Source organism: Xyrauchen texanus, chromosome 18 (genome assembly GCF_025860055.1).
Source record: "Xyrauchen texanus isolate HMW12.3.18 chromosome 18, RBS_HiC_50CHRs, whole genome shotgun sequence".
Lineage (NCBI taxonomy): Eukaryota > Metazoa > Chordata > Actinopteri > Cypriniformes > Catostomidae > Xyrauchen > Xyrauchen texanus.
In genome coordinates, this window is record NC_068293.1 from 1,765,972 (window position 1) to 1,787,040 (window position 21,069).

The 21,069-nt window shown below is 38.6% G+C and overlaps 1 protein-coding gene across 1 annotated transcript in view; it reads left to right on the plus strand.

Annotated features, from left to right (window-relative positions):
* Positions 1-21,069, plus strand: part of si:dkey-11f4.7 (piezo-type mechanosensitive ion channel component 2) — a 554,199-nt gene that overhangs the window by 472,883 nt on the left and 60,247 nt on the right. Inside the window, exons 42-44 of the mRNA XM_052147980.1 lie at positions 5,606-5,719; positions 7,496-7,643; positions 9,983-10,197. Coding sequence (XP_052003940.1) covers positions 5,606-5,719; positions 7,496-7,643; positions 9,983-10,197 — 477 coding nt within the window. The remainder of the gene's footprint in view (positions 1-5,605; positions 5,720-7,495; positions 7,644-9,982; positions 10,198-21,069) is intronic.

A 21,069-nucleotide genomic window follows, 5' to 3' on the forward strand; every position in this document is an offset into this window, starting at 1 on the left:
CATTTTTAAAACTCTGAATGGCCCGTTTTTATTATATATATTTTTGGTGATGGTTCCACTAGAGGCAGGAGCTTCACACACACACCTTCGAGACAATTAAGTGGATGAATTTACATGTTTTTTGCATTTATTCCACTTATGGGCTGGAGTTTGTTTTATAGATTATCTTCTATTGTGTAATTCTGTATTAGAAATGTTTATATAGAAGCACTCATAGAAGCTGAAAATTTTGTGAAGATATGGGGTTGGTATATTTTCTTTAGTGCTGAGTCAAGTAAGAGCAGGTGAGACTTGTGGAGTTGGAAGAGAATATTAAAAGTGCCGAGGCAGAGCTGAAGCGCCGAATGTTGTCTGATGGCCTCATCTTGATATTTATTGTTCCACATCTTCGTCTACGGAGGAAGATATTAGAAACTTTGTCAAACCATTAGAACTCCCTAAGATGACGACTGCACAAAAAAATTTGCTTGATTCTGAGATAACTTTGGAGGAGGTTGACGAGGTAATTAAGTCCTTGCCTAAAGAAATGGCTCCGGGGCCAGATGGTTTTGCAGCTGAATTTTCTTATATTATGCTACAGAACTGGCTTCACTTTTGATAGAAGTTTATACCGAATCATTTAAGAATGGAAAGCTTCTGCCAACCATGACAAAAGCCCAGATCAGTTTAATTCTTAAAAAGGACAAAGATTCAAGTGAGTGTAAGAGTTAGTGTCCAATTTCCCTGATCCAGCTGGACGTAAAAATATTGTCAATGGCTAACCGATAAAGTTATGACATCTCTTATACAGATCAGGTAGGTTTTATTCAGGGATGTAGCTCTTCTGATAACATTAGGTGTTTCATCAATATCACGTGGTCAGTGGCGAATGATCAGACTCTGGTCGTGGACATCTCACTTGACGCTGAAAAAGGCATTTGATATGGTAGAATGGGATTATCTTTTTAAGATATTGGAAATATACGGGTTCTGGTATACTTTTATTGGATGGATTAAGTTACTTAATAGACACCCAGTAGCAGTGGTACAAATTATTTAATTTCAGATTATTTTACTCTGGATAGGGGCACCCGGCAGGGTTGCACTCTTTCCCCATTATTGTTCTGTCTTGCCCTGGAACCATTAGCAGCCACGATAAGAAAGGAGGATGATTTTCCAGGGGTGATGGCAGGAGGTGTGGCACATAAGGAGGTTTGGCTTTTGCTTTACACAGATTATATTTTATTATTTGTTTCTGACCCTACTAGATCTATGTCTTGCCTCCACAGAATTATTAATTACTTTTCTAAATTCTCGGGATACAAAGTCAATTGCTCTAAATCCGAAGCTTTGGCTCTGACTGCGTACTGCCCAATAACGGCTTTTCATCCGGCCACCTTCCAGTGGCCCAAACAGGGCATTAAGTATTTGGTTATATTATTCCCAGCAAATTAGTGTGTGATTTAGTTAGTTAATTTTGACCGTTTAATAAAAAGATCTGGGCAGGTGGGCTTCATTACATTTATCGAAGTTAAAATTAATTGTATTCCAAAATTTAACTACATGCTACAGCCTCTCCCTATAGATGTCCCCCTCTCTTATTTCAAACAAATTGATAGCATAGCGAAGTCTTTCATTTGGAATGGGAAACATCCTAGATTACATTCCAGAAAGCTGCATAGGCTGATTGATAATGGTGGGCTAGGCCTACCCAAGATTTTGTTTTATTATTATGCATTCGGTCTCAGACATTTGGCTCATTGGTCACTTCCACCTGAGAGAGCCCCTCTCTGGTTTTGTAATGAACATGAAGTTCTTGCCCCTATTTCGCCATTGCAAAGCCTTTATCAAACTAACCGGAGAAGTTAAATTACACCCCGTTATGGCGCATTTACTCCAGAGTGTCCAGAGTGTTTAATTCTGTCATTTATTTAAATGTTGCCTCGATCTTATGGCTTAACCCTAAATTAAGTGTTAATAAATCCCTATTCTGCTGGCCAGAGTGGATTGTGAGGGAGGTTAATACACTCTGTGACATATATGAGAGCAGTGTGTTGAGATCTTTTGAAAATCTGGTTCAACATTTTGGGATTCCCAGATCTCATTTCTTTGGGTATTTGCAGCTGCGACACCTGCTCTGTACTGTTTTTGGGAGTGGCATACGCCCCCCTGAAGCGGCAGGTGCACTGGGAGTGGTGATTGATGCTTTTGGAGGTAGTCATGTGGCATCAGTGTATTGCTCCCTGCTGTTTCGGAGTCTGGGGGACAGAGCTTCAGCTTCTCTCAGGAGATTATGGTAGAGGGAATTGAACTTGGTGTTGAATAGAGTGGGCTAGGATTCTAAAAAACATCAAGTCTGTATCTGGAGATGCAGTGGTGCACATTATGCAATTAAAGAATTTACATAGATTTTATTGGACCCCCTCTGGATTGTTTTATCTTGGTCTTAAGGACACACCCGCCTGCTGGTGATGCCAATCGGAGGATGGAGACATAGCCCATGATTTGTGTGTGATGTGTTTTGTGTGTGATGTGTTGGGCACTCGGCTTTCGTTTTGCCCAGACTCTGTATTTTTGCCCAGACTCTGTATTCAATGTCATGGACATTGAGAATAGACACCTAAAGAGTTGGGTCCAAACTAGCATCATGATCACCAGACAGATTCTTTGAGAGGTTGGAGGTCGGATGGAGTGTCCTCATTTCATGAGTGGTACACGGAAATGGGGAGGGTGGCGGCCTTTGAAGAAGGGTCTTTTTGAAGACTAGGAAAATTGAATTTGTTTATGGAGAAATGTGGATACCTCACATTGCTGGATGTGTTTTATTATTAATATTATTATTATTATTATTGTCTTATTATTGGGGGAGGGGTGATTGTGGGGTTCAATATATATATGTATATATGTGTTATGATTCAGATGAGGGCAGACGAGGAGTGAGGCTCTAAATGCAGTTCTTTATTAAATAAACAAGAAAACACAGAATAAATCAAAACACAGGGAACAAACAAAACATCCACGAGGGGATAACAAAAATATAAACACTAGAAAAATCCACGGAGGGCACGGCAGGAACACAGTCAAAGACAACCATAACATAAAACGATCGACAACGAATGAACAAACAACAGGGCTTAAATACACAGAAGGATAATGATTAAATTAAACACAGGTGAGAACAATGACACTGGCAGTGATGAGGGCAGGGGATTATGGGAAGTGTAGTTCGGGACAGGTGACGGGAGAAACACTGAGCAGACAACGGGGAATCGTGACAATACGTATGTGTGTGTTTTGTTTTGCTCTTGTGTATATTTTTTGTAGGAATCAATAAAAAAAAATTAAGATAAAAAAACAAAAATAAATATATAAAAATCACATCTGATCTGGCATTCAGTTCTTTAAAAAAATGCCCTATATATTAACAGTGTACAAGCCTTGTTGCTGCATATAGTCAGTAGTTCATTAACCAAAATTATAGCAAAAGACAGAAAGATTTCCATTTCATAGGGGTGTATAACAGCTAATACTAATGTATAACGCTACGCTGCTCGGGTGAGAGACCGGTCGTTGTGCCGTTCTGCTCTTGTGTTGTGGCCGGTGGATGTGCTGCACGGTTTAATCCTGGTGGCTTGTCCATCCTTGTATCCCAGTCCAACAATTGCAGAACAATAATTCCTTCATTGCTCATATGAAACACATACCCAAGCCTTTTTTTTTTTTTTTTTTTTTTAACAGCAGAGTTAATGAGTAGAGTGCATTGTAAAACAGAAATATTTTCAGATTAAGAAATCAATAACATGATAAACATGCATTCAAATTGTCATGTCTTTAATATCTAAACATAAATATGTCTACTTACCCACGATACAAAAGCATCTTGGCTGTCAATATTTGTAGCTTAGCTCGATTTGAATTCCCAAAAGGCAGCCAAACCTGCAGCATCAGAACTACTCTGATTCAAAATGTGCACCACACTATAACATAAAGCTTGGCCACACTTTAATTAAAAACAACAAATTGAATGTTATTTTATCACATTATTTTAAACCACGATGAAGGATTTCATTCAGTCCTTTGTAAAAATGTTCCTAAGCTGGCAGCTGGACCTTATGAAATTGTAAAGCCTTGCCACTGAGATAAAACCAATATTAAACTAGTATAAAATGTCAATTCCTTTCAGTTTGCCAAGTATAATATCAAAAACACGTCAAAAATCTCCTACCTTAAATTTTGTGTCCAAATGAAAATTTTCTGTGATGTCCTTAATTTCTGTCACAGGCCATATCTAATATTGTTTATAACTCGTGCATGCGTGTGTGAATGAAATTTATTTTAATAGATTGTAATGAGGCTTTTGTATGTGGTAGGTTTTAATTAAATTATTAGAGGACATGTTGTGTAATTTTATCAAAGGAAATGTATTCCTTCTAATTTAAGAAATATTTTAATGTTATTGTTAAGTAAATCTAACTAAAATTATTACGTAAACTGAAGATCTTATTTTCCCTGTGAGAAATGATATCATTATTAGCATTTTCACTAGTAATTCCATTGCTAATATCAAGAATTATGATTTTAAATATTACAAATGAAATTGTAGCTATCTATAATAATTAATGTCTTACACACGGAAGTAACGGAATACATGTAATGGGATTAGTAACTGTATTCCACTACAGTTACAACTGAAATAATTAGTCATTAGAATTCAGTTATATTCAAAAAGTATTTTGATTACTGAGGAGATTACTTTATATTGTCATTAGTTCCATTTAATATTTAGTCCTTTCAGATGGAAAACATTGATACATATAAATTATGCGATCCAAAGTGCATTTGAACAGCGAGAAATAGAAATAAACCTTGTGTAAATTGTCAGTTTTATGCTAAGCTAAAATGCTATTTCTAGCCATATTACATGCACATGTTACCAGGCATGATCATATATTTTATCAAGAAAATTCACATTGGATCACAATTTCTTTTTTTCTAGTAAGACCTTTGATATTATGCCAATCGTATTCTTGATAATAATTTTTGTATTGTTTTCCTGTAAACATATCTAAAAATCCTTAAAACAAGATCAATTTGATTTATCTTGTTAAAGAAACAGCACTGCATAAGATATTTAGGTTTTTCAGAGAATGTATTTTTAATATGTGTATTTTGCCTTACTGTACTGACGGAGTTTTTATAGTCAAAACAAGTGAAAAATCTACCAGTGCTGAAGAAGTAATCCAAACTATTTAGAATATGTTACTGACTTTGACTGACTACCGACTTTCTGACTATCTAACAGAATATATTACGAATGACATTTTACAGCATGTATTCTGTAATCTGAGGTGGAATACATTTCAAAAGTATCCCTCATAACCCTGCTTACACATGATGACAACTGTGCCTTGGATTTGGATTTGCCACTGCTGCTTTCCACACCCACTTTTTCAGAAGTGAAAGTGTTGTGGTAACTTGACTGTGCCTATACAAGTGTGTTTCATGACACTTTAATTTTTTTTTACTAAATTGATATTTTTGTGTATGCCCACTAATATGCATGTATCTATACATTTATGCTAATATGCTTATTGAATATTATTTCAGCAGATGGGAGTCAAAACAGAAAACAGCATTCCCAGAAGAAACAGGAGTGTAAGGTGCTGCTGAGCAGGAGAGAGCGAATGAAACAGTACATGAATGATGGAATGCTGGAAGCCAAAGCTGCTGTTGTAGAACTGTAAGAGATTCACACTATAATTATTCATTTTACTTTACAAAATAGAAAGTGTGTGTGTGTATAAGTGTTTGAGTGTGAGTCAGTGTGTGAGTGTGTAAGTTTGTGAGTGTGTGTGAGAGAGAGAGAGAGAGAGTGTGTAAATATTTGAGTGTATGTAAGTGTGTGAGTATGAGTGTGTGTAAGAGTGTTCAAAATAGATCACATATGAAGGCATTGCTCACCTCATTTAAGATTTTTTTTTAAAAATCCTTCCATGACAAATCATTCCAGGCATTGAAACAATTCAATGCCTGGAATGATTTGTCATGGAAGGATTTTTAAAAAAATATATTTTTTTTAAGTATTTATTTGCCCATAGGGGCAGACAGCAACATTTTATATCATGGTACAACTAATTTTATATTACAGTAACACTATATAATGTCTATTGTATACGATGGCATTTTATTGCCACAAAGAAAAAAAGATTTTGAGAATAAAGTCGTAATATTTTGAGAATAAAGTACAAATTATGAGAATAAAGTCATAGGATAATACGAATAAAATTTTAATAATTTGTCAGTTAGTCATAAGGAAAGTAACATCAACATGATGTATTGGACAACAGCAAAGTGGAGCTTTTGCATGGATGCAGTAAATACAACTAACAAGTTAGCTGAGCTGAATTTGTGGGACGTTTTTGCGAACTCTCGGTTTATGAATAAGGTGTGCATGAGTACAGGAATTTTCAACCTGTGGGCGCCTTTTAAGGGTGGCTTGAGATGCTTACACTGAAGTTAAGCGAAAATATACTGGAACTGCTGTGAATTGTATATGCCCATTTCAAGACATTGTATGTGGTATAATCTCCTCAGTTATAGTATAGTTTTGAGGCCAAAGAAAGCAGACCAAGCATCATCCACGCTGAGTGGGACTGAAAGTCTGTCTGGTTCTTTCTAGTGTATTTATTACATTTTACTACATAACCACTGCAGTGTCTGAATACTTATAATAACTCCATACTGATGCGCCAAAATAATTATTTATTGGTTAAGTATGATTTACCTAAATCATCCACATCCATTTCTTGCATTAATGAAGCTGCTGGCTCGGTATGTGTTATATTGTTATAATAATGCACAGTTTAATGTTGTGATTTTATTATTGAGATATTTCTGCTTTGTTCTCACAATATACTTTATTGTCATAATGCTACAACTTTATTCTCGTAATTTTGACTTTATTCTCATAATATTACGACTTAAGTCTCATAATATTACGACTTTATTCTAGAAATTTTGTGACATTATTCTCGTAAAATGTATGTTATGAGATTATTCTTAAAACATTTTGAGTTTATTCTCATAATACTATTACTTTTCTTTCAAAATATTACGACTTTATTCTCGATCTCACTTTTTAATTTTTTTACGTGGCACTAAAATGCCATTTTATTGTATGATAATCCAGCAAATTAAATGTTCAATTTGCTCACGTGATAAATGAATCTCCCAAAAATGTCTGTATCTGATTTGTTCTCAGCTCACATGCCCATAGTTTACTTTATAATCTTTACAGTGCTGTACTGTAAATATATGAACATTGACTGTTAGTCTGGGCAGTTTTACACATTTAACACCCTGTGATGTTTCCAAATAACAGCTTCCACCACATTCTAGAGAGATGTTTGCGAGACTGTGCAAACAGTGAGAGGCTGTTTAAAGAAAAAAAAAGAAATACTTTATTGCTTTAAATATTTAACTAATAGACCATTATTATCCCCTTTCTTCACTTCAGTGCTCTACACATATACCTACCCATAAGGCAGTTCTTCCATGACATCATCCACCCTGAGTATAGTCCTGTGTGTGATGTGTATGCGCTGATGTTCCTCGTAGATGTGGTGAATTTCATCATCATTATATTCGGATACTGGGCATTTGGAGTAAGTGTGTCTCAATCCTACAAACAATTTCTCCCAATGCAATGGTAGGTGCATGGATTTCCCTGTCCACTTCTGAATATCGCAGCCCCCTTCGACATATTGTGGCCTGTTTTGCTGCTGGACCTTATGCATCTAGGTAGGACTGGAATAGATGTCTGTCCAGGTTGACACAAGTTAAGGCCAACATCTGAAAGTTATCGGTCTTTAACTGGGGCTCACTGAAAAACAAGACCTGCAATAAAAAAATGCAATTCAAATATTGCCATAGTATCAAATCTTATCTGGTCACAAGAGTATTCCCAATACTAGAAAAACACTTATGATGCCTTTAAAACCCTATAATGGTTTTTGTATCCTGGGTGATACAGTATTTGAGAAGCTGAAGTGAGGAGCAGTGAGTAAGTTGGACATATTTATATGAAAATTATTGAAAATAGTGTGCCTGCAAATACTGAGATCATGTGAGTTTTTATTAAAACTCTGGCATCAATTCACAATCTTACATTAAAGGAACATGGCAGCAGTTTGACTTCACGGCAGATGTTCCTACCTTTTGCATGTTCTTTTAATGAATAATAGGCTACATTAATTTATGACTGATCCTCACCCTTATAACTAAAAATAGATGTTGAATCGACATCTCCTTTCAATCTGGGTCGCCAAAACAGGCATTTTGGCGGAATTAAGAAATGTTGACTGTTTAGGCCTTGGAGCTATAAAATACCTGGAGAGAGCTATCCATTAGCATCCCCGTTCATCTCTATGACTGTGCTCAGCTAGTGCAGGGTTCCCAGAAAGCTAGCGAAATATAGGCTGCCATCTTTGCTCATGGGCGCTAAGTTAAGCGATCGAATGTCACATGACTGATCACTCGTCAATGGGAATAGATAGGGAAAATATAAATACATTTTTTGCTTTTAAGAGCCCTTCAAAAACAATCTGTCACTGGATGATTATGTGCTATAATGTAATTAAATGGTTCTTGGAATTGTTTTTATTTTGTCATAAAACATGGCTACTTGTAAATGGCTGTCTATGGAGAAACACTCTTTTTGCCATTGGGTGGTGTAGTTCCAGCATCTACCAGCAGGGGCTAACTGACCCCTGGTTTAGCAGTCTCGGAACACATGCGCATGTAAAGCTCCAACACATGCACATAAACATGCCGCCTGTCAAACTGTATGCAGCTACAGAAGTGAGGAAATAAAATTTCAAATTTAGATTTTGTCAAGATCAACAAATGGTTGTCTTGCTATAGTGATTGATGTAATGTGCAACCCTGGTAGGCTAAATATAGAAAATTACTCAAAAGTTTATCATCAGGATAGGATTTTATTCCGACAAATAAAGAGATTGTTTTATTCCCCAGCCCTATAACCTAGCTAACATTGGATAAATCTCTCACAGCAACCCTATAATCTCAGTGATAGCTAACTAATTTACAGGTGTTATAGTAAGCAGAAATATAAAATGTATATGCTTCTTTAAATTAGAAGTAGAATTTATGCTGATATCTCAACTGGCTTGAGCAAGCTAAACTCCCATGACACAATCAAGCAATTGGCCTTCTTCATTGTGAAAAGCCCTTTTAGGTTTGGTTATGGATGTTCAGGTGCTGAAGTGTTGCTTAAAGTGTCCTCCATATTCATCGTGATAGCACGATGGGTAAAAGATGCCATGTGTTGTTCCCGGCAGGCTACTCAGCCATCCATATGGTTAGGATTAGGTTGGGGGGTTTGTAAATTTGCCGCCTCCCAGGAAAAACTGAGGTACTTTTGTACAACGGGCTCATGATAGCATTTGGCGCCACTCCACCTTCAGGTTTTCTATGTGTTTTGATTTGATGGGAGTCACGAGACTTTCCCTAGCCAATCACATTGATGGATAAAAATAAAATCAGAACAGGGAAGTAGTAAACACAGACAGCGGGATAATAGCACAGTAAAAGCACAGAAACAGCCCTTAAAATGTACTCAAGTAAAAGTAAAATGATCCCATTTTATAATTACATAAAGTACAATTCCTGAGAAAAACTGCTTAATTACAGGAATGAGAGTATTTGCAATTCATTACTTTACACCCCTGTTTATATACTTACATAAAATCGGGACCCCTCTCTCAATTTATATTTAACCAAAATATAAAATTTTTCCTAGGCAAATTATTAAAGTGATCACTACATGCTTCATTCAAATGAATGAAGCATGTTGACAGTCTCAGTGTGTTGTTGATGTGTTGTATAACACATCTCAGTCTCAATGTGTTGTATAACATCATTCTTGAATCTACTTTTCTTTCTATACATGTGTATTAATAAGCGTATTGAATAATTGCTGCAGAAGCACAGTGCGGCTGCTGACATCACAGAGTCACTTTCAGAGGATCGGGTTCCTGAAGCATTCCTGGTTATGCTACTCATTCAGTTCAGCACCATGATTGTGGATCGTGCGATCTATCTCCGGAAAACTCTCCTCGGGAAGTGTGTCTTCCAGGTTGTGCTTGTGTTTGGGATCCACTTCTGGATGTTCTTCTTACTGCCTGGTGTTACCGAGAGGTAAGGGTTCAATCACTGCAGAACTACAAGATTTTGACATACTGGGAGTAATCATGGATTATAATTCTGTTTATTTAAATAGTGCTTTTCTAGACACTCAGTATTTTAAAGTAGTAGTAGGTGACCACCTGTGTACAGCATCCACCTACTACTGAAGCTATATGACCTAATGTGAGTATCAAACTTCAAAAGAATATGATTTAATTAAATAAATGCATGCACTGCATCCTACAGATTGAAAATGTGGAACTGTTATATTTTGTCTAAGCACGCGGGGGCTTGAGAGTGTTTCCAGCTGTTGCAGAGCAGTTCACAATCATTAGGCCATTTCGGAAATTTATGACAAGCAATCACTAATGATCAACTGTTGATGATGAGTATGTAGTGTTGATGAAATATGACAATGTTTATTTTTAATTGTTCATATTGTAATGCGGTGTAGATTATTGTAGGAGTGCACATTTTATTTCCCTTATCTGTTTTGAATCGTGATGGGAGAAAGGTGCCATCAGTTGTTCCTGGCAGGCTACACTGCCTTACAGGCTCCATTTCATTAGGAATAGGGTGGGGGCGGGGTTACAGCATCTGCTTCCTGCCAGGAACAAACAGAGGCACTTTTGGACTTTAAAGTTAAAAGTTTTTCTCATGGGAGTGGTCATGATTTTATATGCTTGAAAATTACTATTAATTTGTTTTGGAGTAAATATTTTATAAACAGAAAACTACTGATTGTGGCATAGTGGTCTAAAGCACTCAACAATTCAATAATTTAAGCGAAAGCCTTTAGATAAAGGATTTTAAAATTATGAGAGACATAAATTCAGTCGAGTGTGTCCAAACTTTTTACTGGTATTGCATTTGGAAGTCAAAAGAGTCCTTTGAACGACCTGAAAAAGCACCAAGTTCAGCACAAGTGTGTGATAAGCAAATGAAGTTATGAACAAACTAATAGCAAGCAATGATTTGATCATTGATAAAAAAAAAATTATATATTTTTTAAATGGGCAGCGGCCTTGGTTTGAAGCAGATATGCTAATTGTGCACTGTAGTTTTGTCAAAAGTACCGGTACTTCTGTACAGATTCAATACTTAAATAAAATATAGCTGCAAGCGGCAATCATCAGGGTCCAAACACATGTGAAGATATAACCAAAATAATCAGAATTGACAGAAATGATCCAGTGGATGCCAAGTAATACAAATTGACAGAATAGATCATGCCAAAGCTAAATTTGTTGAAAATTCGTTACCAACATTTTGAAGCTGTAAAAAGCACATAAAGGCATCATAAAATTAATCCATACGACTCCATTGGGTAAATCCATATCTTTTGAAGTAAAATTATTCAAGAGTTATGGCCCAACATGTGATTTTTGAGTCAAATTAATGAAATCGGAAGTCTCTGCGATGTTCTGTTGCAGAGATATGTACTCTGTTTTGTAACTTTTTGCTAGGGTAACCCCATATGGTTGCTAAGTAGTTACCAAAGTGATACTCAATAGGCTCCTTGCTACCCTGAATCAAATTAATGAAGCCGGAAGTCTCTATGATGTTCTGGTGCAGAGATATGTGATTTGTTACTTGGTTGCTAGTGTAACCACATCTGGTTGCTAGGCAGTTACAAAGGTGATACTCAAAAGGCTCCTTAATACCCTGAGACAAATAAATACATGTTTGCACGTGCACTTTATATAGGTATATATAGGTTTTTTATATAGGTATTTTATTTTGTTGTGTTGTCTCATGTGGTCCTGTGTTGGTCCTTTGTTGTTTTTATGTAGCACCATAGTCCTGGAGGAACGTTGTCTCGTTTTGCTGTGTACTGTACTAACTGTATATGGTTGAAACGACAATAAAAACCACTTGACTTGACTTGACTTGAAACTGGATGTCGCTACAATGTTTTGGTGCAGAGATATGTGATTTGTTACTTGGTTGCTAGGGTAACCCCATCTGGTTGCTAGGCAGTTACCAAGGTGATACTAAAAAGGCTCCTTGCTACCCTGAGTCCAGTGAATGAAACCAGAAGTCTATGGCATTCTGATCCTGAGATCCCCATCTAGACATTTTGAATGGAAGTCAATGGGGTTTGGTTACTGGGGTGCTCTAAATGGTTGCTAGGGCATGGCTAAGTAGTTTCCATGATGATTCTTAAAGAATTATTGCTCACCCAAGTAAAACAAGCCAACTGTGATGTCTCTAGGACATACTGATCCAAAGATATCACTCTCAGCCAGTTTTACTGGAAGTCAATAGGGTTTGGTTAGCATCTAACATCATAGTGGCTAGCCAGTGACCAGAGAGATTATTATTGGCTCATTACTAACTTGACTCAAAAGATCCAATCCCAAAGTGTCTACAACATTCTGTTCTGAAGATATCATTCTGAGCCATTTTGAATGGAAGTCTATGGGGGAAGTTGCTAGGGTGCCGTAAATGGTTGCTAGGATGTGGCTACTCTATTTCCAAGATGATACTTAAAGACTGATTGGTAGCCCAAGTGAAATGAGCCTGCCCGTATGTCTCTACGACATTCTGATTGTGAGATATGATCCCAAAAAATGTATTGTCTTGTCAGAGTAGGAAAAAAACAATTGTTTTCATGGACGAGACCCTTGCCATAGTATGCCAATATGGCATTTGTGGGCCGGTTTTACCCCCCTGAGGCCGGTTGCACCAGCTGTGTGTAAGTTCAAACTTAGCCTAGTTGTGGGGTAATTAGTCACTAAATCACAATTACGGACTATTAAATATTTGAGCGTTGCACCATTAAACTTAGGTAGGATGTAACCCCACGTATGAACTAATTATTTACGGAAGCCTTTAACCAGGAGTAACGAATTGAATAAAAAGCTGACTAATATTTTATGACATATATGAGCTCTTGTTTTGCGTGACAGGCATCAATCATTTCGACAAACAGTATGATGTTGACATGTACACTCATTTACAGTTACGAGAGAGAGAAAAAACATACTTTTAAGCATCTCTTCAGCATGAAACTGTTAAAACGGTGCAGTTTTCAGGGTGGATCTTCAAGTTTCAACACTAATGAATAAATGTCTATTTTTCTAGCCTGTTGTATTAGTATTTATTTATCACACCTTATTTATTTTAGGTACAGTTCCTATATATTGTTATTTACACAAGGCAAATATATTTATCAAATCTACTTTTATTACGTATTGCATTTCAGTGGGGATATAATTTATAACAGCTGACAGTTATGTGAGCAAACAAGATTTGGACATCAACTGTAACTAGATCAAATTGAAATTCATGGCTTTTTAACAGTTCTGTGTACAAATTTGAAGGCTGTTTAATGGATAAATACAGGTAAACATCATATTATGTGACTATGCATCACTTTACGGAGAGTTTATAAGCTACTAGTTACGTTTTGCCTTAAGAACAGGTGGTGCAACTAATTAAGCAATGACTTAGTTCTTTATCATCATCCTCATCAGTCCCTTAGTCTTTAGACCATTGGGGCACCACATGAACTTACTGCTGTTATCTCTCTCCATGCCTCTCTGTCCTCTGCCTTTCTCATTGCGTTGCATAATCACAAACCTGTCCATTCATGGATGTTGACCTCCATCTCTTCCTTTGGCCACCTCTTCTTCTTCCTCCTGGCACAGTCCCCTGCAGGATTGTCTTTGCAAGACCATTGGAAAGTTTGTGTGTCCAAACCATCTCAACTTTTGCCTTTTCATGAAAGACAGGAGATCATCGTATGGCCTGATGGATTGCCGGATTCTGTTCCTCACTTCGTTTGTGATGTGATCCTTGTAAGAGATGCTGAGGAGAATGCAACAGCTTCTCATCTCTGATGCCTGTATTCACATTTCAATTTCAGTGGTCAGGGTCCACGACTCACATGAGGAATATTGAGTTGATCAATGAGTGCATCAGTCTTATTTTCGACTTGAGTGATATGTTTTTGTCTCTCCAAATTGTCCTCAGTTTTGCCTGAGCAGTTGATGTCTAGGCAATTCTAGATATTACTTCGGGCTTTGATCATTCATCCATCAAGATTGCACCTAAGTACTTAAATTTGGGGACAATATCTAACTTCTTGTCGCCGATCTTTATGTTGGGGCTGATACCATTGGCGTTGTTCATCATCAGCTTTGTCTTTTCTGCATTCATTTGCATTCCAAAAGCTGTCGATGTTCTGTTTACTCTTTCCACCAAATTGGTGATCTTCTCTTCATTCCCGGCTAGTCCGTCAATGTCGTCAGCAAATCTCAGGTTCGTCACTGTCCTACCTCCGATTCTTACAGAGCCTTCTTTGTCTTCCAAGGCTTCATTCATAATTCTTTCCAGGAATATATTGAATAGTGTCGGTGAAAGTAGGCATCCTATTCTGAGCAGTTCTATTCTAGAACTGCTCTATGACTCTGATCAAGTTCTCATTGATGTTATTCAGCTTCATGGTCGCCCACAAGGCAGCGTGCCATACCACCAAATGCCTTCTTGAAATCTATGAAAACATGGTAGAGGTCTTGTTGATGTTGCAGCTACTTCTCACATATTATCCGAAGATTAAAGATCTGCTCCGTTGTGCTGCATCCTTCCCTTAACCCTGCCTGCTCTACTGCCAAGATCATATCTGCCTGTGGCTTTAGTCTATTCAACAAGATCTTCAACATAACTTTGCTTGCATGGCATATTAGACTGATGGTATGGAAATTTGAGCACTGTTGGAGGTTGTCTTTCTTGGGGAGGGTGATAACTATTGGGTTGTTGTCCATACCTGCTGATTTCCTCTTCTTTAGGGCTTTTAAAGCTGCTTCCACTTCTTCTCGAAGAATGGGTCATTCTCAGTGTTAGTCACTGGTTGGACATTCAGTACCTCTGGATCACCCATGTTACTGTGCTTGTACAGGTCTGAGCTGTATTCTGTCCATCTTTTCAAGATGTTGTGGTTGTTGGTTAGGCACCTGCCATCTTTGTCCTGTATTGTAGTTGCTCGTCCTTGCTTCGTGTCTGTCAGATCTTTTACCAGCTTGTATGCTCACTTGCTGTTGTTTTTACTGAGGTTGTATTCAATATATTTACATTGTTCTTCAATAAATAATACACACTACATCTGACTCCAGCAGACTACACAGCGTGCGTGAGCTTAGAGACTGCTTTGTCTTTGTTTTCACGGAGACATGGCTCAGCAACAGAATTACAGACGCCACCATTCAGCTAGACGGGCTCGCCTTGTTTCGTGCTGACAGAAATGCAGCTCTGTGCGGTAAGACTTGCGGTGGTGGCTTGTGTGTTTACATCAACACGGAATGGTGCAATAACTCTATGCTAGTCTCTAGTTACTGCTCATCACTGGTGGAACTTGTGATTGTTAGATGCAGACCTTTTTATTTACCACGGGAATTCACCACTGTTATGATAACCGGAGTTTACATTCACCCCAGCGCTAATGCTAAGGAATTGCTCTTTGAACTGTATGGGACTATGAGCGAACCACAGAACGCTCATCCTGACAGACTGTTTATTTTCACCGGAGATTTCAACCATGCGAATCTTAAGACAGTGCTCCCTAAATTCCATCAGTATGTGGACTTTGCAACGAGAGGAGCGAACATGCTTGATCTTGTTTACACAAACATCCCAGGCGTGTACCGGGTGGAGCCCCACGCCCACCACATCTCTGTTGCTAATTCCAGCATACAGACTGCTCGTCAGATGAACAAAACCGCTCCAGAAGCAGGTGAAAACCTGGCCAGCAGGAGCCATCTCTGCTCTTCAGGACTGTTTTGAATGTACTGACTGGCACATGTTCAGGGAGGCTGCAACATATGGTGACTCTACCAACTTGGAGGAATACACCGCATCAGTGACCAGCTACATCAGCAAGTGCATTGATGATATCACCTTCTCCAAGACCATCAACACACGCTCCAGCCAGAAGCCGTGGATGACTGTGGAGGTGCATGCGCTGCTGAGGACCCGAGACTCCGCCTTCAGAGCAGGCGACAAGGCTGCCCTAAGAACAGCAATGGCCAAACTGTCCCGGGCCATCAGAGAGGCAAAGCGCGTACACGACCAGAGAATCTGCAGTCACTTCCAGGACAGCTGCGACATGCGGCGCATGGGGCAGGGCATCCAGGCCATCACCAACTACAGGACAACATTAGTGAGATGCCTCCCTTCCAGATGCGCTGAATGACTTCTACGCTAGGTTTGAAGCACAGAACAACGTGGTGGCGAGGAAGACCATCCCTCCTCCCAACAACCAGGTGCTCTGTCTTACCACAGCTGATGTAAGTAAGTAAAATTTATTTCTAAAGCACACTCAAACACAGCAAAGCTGACCGAAGTGCTGTACAGATGAATAGACAATACATTAAAATAAAACAAATGCACCAAGTACAGATGAATATACAATACATTCATAAAACAAACACGTCATAAAAAAAGAAAATAAAAAGACAATCTCATTTAATACTGCAAAACGCTCGAGAATAAAAATGCGTTTTAAGCCTATGTTTAAAAGTAGACAGTGATGAAGCTTGTCTAATGTCAAGTGGTAGCTGATCCCATAGCCTAGGGGCAGCAACTGCAAATGCTCTATCACCCTTGCGTATACAACGTGACAGAGGAATATGCAATATCATTTTGTCTTCAGATCTAAAAGACCTAGTTGGTAAGTATGGCTGTATTAAATCCCTAATATATGACGGGGCCTGGTTATTAAGAGCCTTAAAAACAAACAACAGTATTTTAAATTGAATCCTAAAATAAACAGGAAGCCAGTGCAGCGAGGCCAGGATTGGTGTAATATGATCCCTTTTTTTAGATGATGTCAAAAATCTGGCTGCAGCATTTTGAACCAGTTGAAGACGGAAAAGAGAGGATTGAGGAAGACCAACATAAAGAGAATTACAATAATCCAATCGAGAGGTGATAAAAGCATGAAAAATAGTCTCCAGGTCTTGAAAGGATAAAACTGATTTAAAATTAGAAATCATTCGTAACTGATAAAAATTATTTTTCACTACTGAATTTATTTGTCGGACTAAGCCCAAGTCAGAATCTTTAATGACACCAAGATTCCTCACATGCGAATTAACATGGTGGAAGTGTTGGCCAAGCTTGTTAGCAAGAGCGCTTCTAGATTCAGCAGAACCAAAAATAATCATTTCAGTCTTATCATTGTTTAGCTTGAGAAAGTTACTCGATATCCACTTTTTTATGTCTTCAATACATTCAAAGAGGTGTTGAACAGAATCACCTGATTTCAAAGGCAGATAAAGTTGTGTATCATCAGCGTAAAAATGAAACAAAATATTATGTCTCCTAATAATATTTCCAAGAGGGAGCATATACAAATTAAAAGAATTGGCCCCAGAATGGATCCCTGAGGAACCCCACAGAGAACAGGAGCTACAGATGAAGAGAACCTATCCATATTAACAGAAAAAACCCTATCTGTAAGATAAGATTTAAACCACTCTAGTGCTGTGCTCTTTATACCAACCCAGTGTTCCAACCTCGAAAGGAGAATGCTATGATCCACTGTATCAAAAGCAGCAGTAAGGTCTAACAGAATTAATACAGCACTTTTCCCAGAGTCAACCGTAGACAGTAAATCATCTGTGCTATGATTAGCTGTAAAACCTGATTGTAGAGGTTCAAAAAATGTCTGTTGACTTTAAAAATGGAAGTAATTGGGATACCACCACCTTCTCTAATAACTTTGACAGAAATGGCAGCTTGGAAACAGGCCGATAGTTGTTTAAGCAATTTTGATCTAAGCCCGGTTTCTTAAGTAGAGGTTTCACTGCTGCATGTTTAAAACATCCTGGGACAATACCATTTTCTAGGGAAGAATTTAGAATTATTTGTATACTCGGACCGATAGTTGCAAAAGCTGTTTTTAAAACATTACATGGAACAATATCATGTGGAGAGGTAGTGGGCCTCATATCACTAATCATTTTACTAAGATCAGAGAGAGAGACGTACTGAAAACCAGAGAAAACAGCAGAACCAGTAACCGAATTAAATGCAATACCTGATAGAGTATTGGTGAAAGACGAGCGAATGGTATTAATTTTCTCTTGGAAAAAAGTCATGAATTTATCACAGATCGCCTTAGTGAGGAAAAACTATGTAGAGTCAACCCACAGAAGGCTGCTGGACAAACAACATTTCTGGAAAAGTTCTCAGAGGATGTGCAGACCAGCTGGCAGATGTTCTTACCGACATCTTCAACATCTCTCTGAGCAGCGCCGTCGTTCCAACTTCCAATGACTACCGTCCCGTTGCACTCACACCCATTATCATGAAGTGCTTCGAGAGGCTTGTCATGAGGCACATTAAGACTCAGCTGCCCCCCTCACTAGACGCACTGCAGTTCGCATATTGTCCAAACCGTTAAAAAGACGATGCCATCGCCACCACCCTCCATCTGGCCCTTATCCACCAAGATAAAAATTACTCATACGTTTGAATGCTGTTCATAGACTTCAGCTCAGCATTCAACACAATAATTCCTCAGTACCTGATTGGAAAGCTGAACCTGCTGGGCCTGGACACATCCCTCTACAACTGGATCCTGGACTTCCTGACTGGGAGACCTCAGTCAGTCAGGATCGGGAACAGCATCTCCACCACCACGACACTGAGCACTGTGGGGCCCCCCAGGGCTATGTGCTCAGTCCACTGCTGTTCACTCTGCTGACTCACGACTGTGCAGCAATGCACAGCTCGAACCACATCATTAAGTTCACATCATTAAGTTGGCACAGGACAGCCAACAACCTGTCTCTGAGTGTGAACAAAACAAAAGAGATGGTTGTTGACTTTAGGAGAGCACAGAGTGACCACTCTCCGCTGAACATCGACGGCTCCTCTGTGGAGATCGTCAAGAGCACCAAATTCCTTGGTATTCACCTGGCGGAGAACCTCACCTGGTCCCTCAACACCAGCTCTATTACCAAGAAAGCCCAGTATTATCTCTACTTCCTTCGAAGGCTGAGGAAAGCACATCTCCCACCCCCCATCCTCACTACATTCTATAGAGGGACTATTGAGAGCATCCTGAGCAGCTGCATCACTGCCCTACAGAGGATAGTGAGGACAGCTGAGAAGATCATCAAGGTCTCTCTTCCCTCCATCAAAGACATTTACAAAAAACAGTCTGCATCTGCAAAGCAACCAGCATTGTGGATGACCCCACACCCCTCAAACAAACTCTTCACCCTCCTGCCATCTTGGAAGAGGTAGCGAAGCATTCGGGCCCACACATCCAGACTATGTAACAGCTACTTCGTCCAAGCCATCAGACTCCTCAATACTCAGAGACTGGACTGACACACACACACACACACACACACACATGTCCTGAGTTGCACTTTAATTATTGTCACTTTATACCTGGCTGCTACCTCAATAACTGCTATGTGCATAGAACACTATCTCATAGTATGTTATGTTTACATTTGGCATTTTTAGAAACTGTCATCTTTTTGCACTACTGTGTACTGGTCGGCACTGCACTGTCTCTCACTGTGCCTATTGTCCTGTTAATTTGTATTTATTTATTGTAGTCTGTGCAGTCTCATCTGGTTCTATGTTTGTCCTATGTTGTTTTATGTAGCACCATGGTCCTGGAGGAACGTTGTCTCATTTCTCTGTGTACTGTACTAACTGTATAGGGTTGAACGACAATAAAAACCACTTGACACATTTCTATGGCCTGTTTCATCTTTTTCTTTATTTCTTGGTTTACTGCTCTATACGTAATTGCTCATTCTGTCATGTTCTTTTTCTTCTTTTTTTCTCAAGTCTTGTCACAGAGGTCAAGTATGTAATATGTGACCCATGGTTTCTTGACTGGACGATGTTTACCAAGGATCTCACTGTTTCAGTCATAGCTTTGTTGAAATTATCGATCCACGTGTCCATGCAGTATTGTCAACATCTCGGATTGTGAGTGGGGCAAATGTTCCTCCAATCATCGATTGAAACGCTTCTGCTACCCTTTGATTCTTAAGCTTATGAAACTTGATTCTTGAGGGGTCCTGTTTGGTGACTTCTTCAAGTGGAGTCTAAAATTCATCATGACTAGCTTGTGGTAGCTTCCAACATCGGCTCCTGGAAAGCTTCTTGTTTTAGTGATGTTAACTCTGGACTTGAAGTGCCTCTTGTTGTAGTCTTGTTGTAGTAGATGTAGTCTATCTGGTTGTGGTACTCTCCATTTGGGCTATGCCAGGTCCATCTTCTAGAAGCTTTATGTTGCTTGAAAGTGTTCGCCAATTGAAGCTTGTTGTTGATGGTTAATTCCAATATTCTCAGGCCTCTCTCATTATTCTCTGTATCGCAGTAGCGTCCACACATGCCATTCAATGTCTGATAAGCCTCTTCTCCCATGTTCTTGATGGCACCTTAGACACAAACACTGCATGCAAAAAAAACATCCTGCCAAGTTTGGAATCTCGACAACTTAAGGACTCTGATGCCCAGAATGTTTTAGATGTAGGATGCTACTGGTTGTTTAGATCAGTTTCAATATCAGAAATTATTAATAATTAATATTTATTAATTATTAAATTAAGTAATATAATTTAACTCATTAAATTCTACCCTCAGGGCACCACTCTTTGACGAGAGAAAAATGATAGTAAGTGACTGATCGAGTCTCATAAAAGTCTACCCTATAGGTTGAGTATTTTGATTAATAATCAAAATAATCAAGAAGGGGAGAAACTAGTCAAATTATGGCCATTCGAATAATATGGTTACAGTTGGCTTCTAACAACAACAAAATAACAATACACTGAAGTAATAGGGGATTTCTTGATGTGGCAGAGGCTGGCTTCAACACAATATTCAAACAAACAACTAGGAGTACTT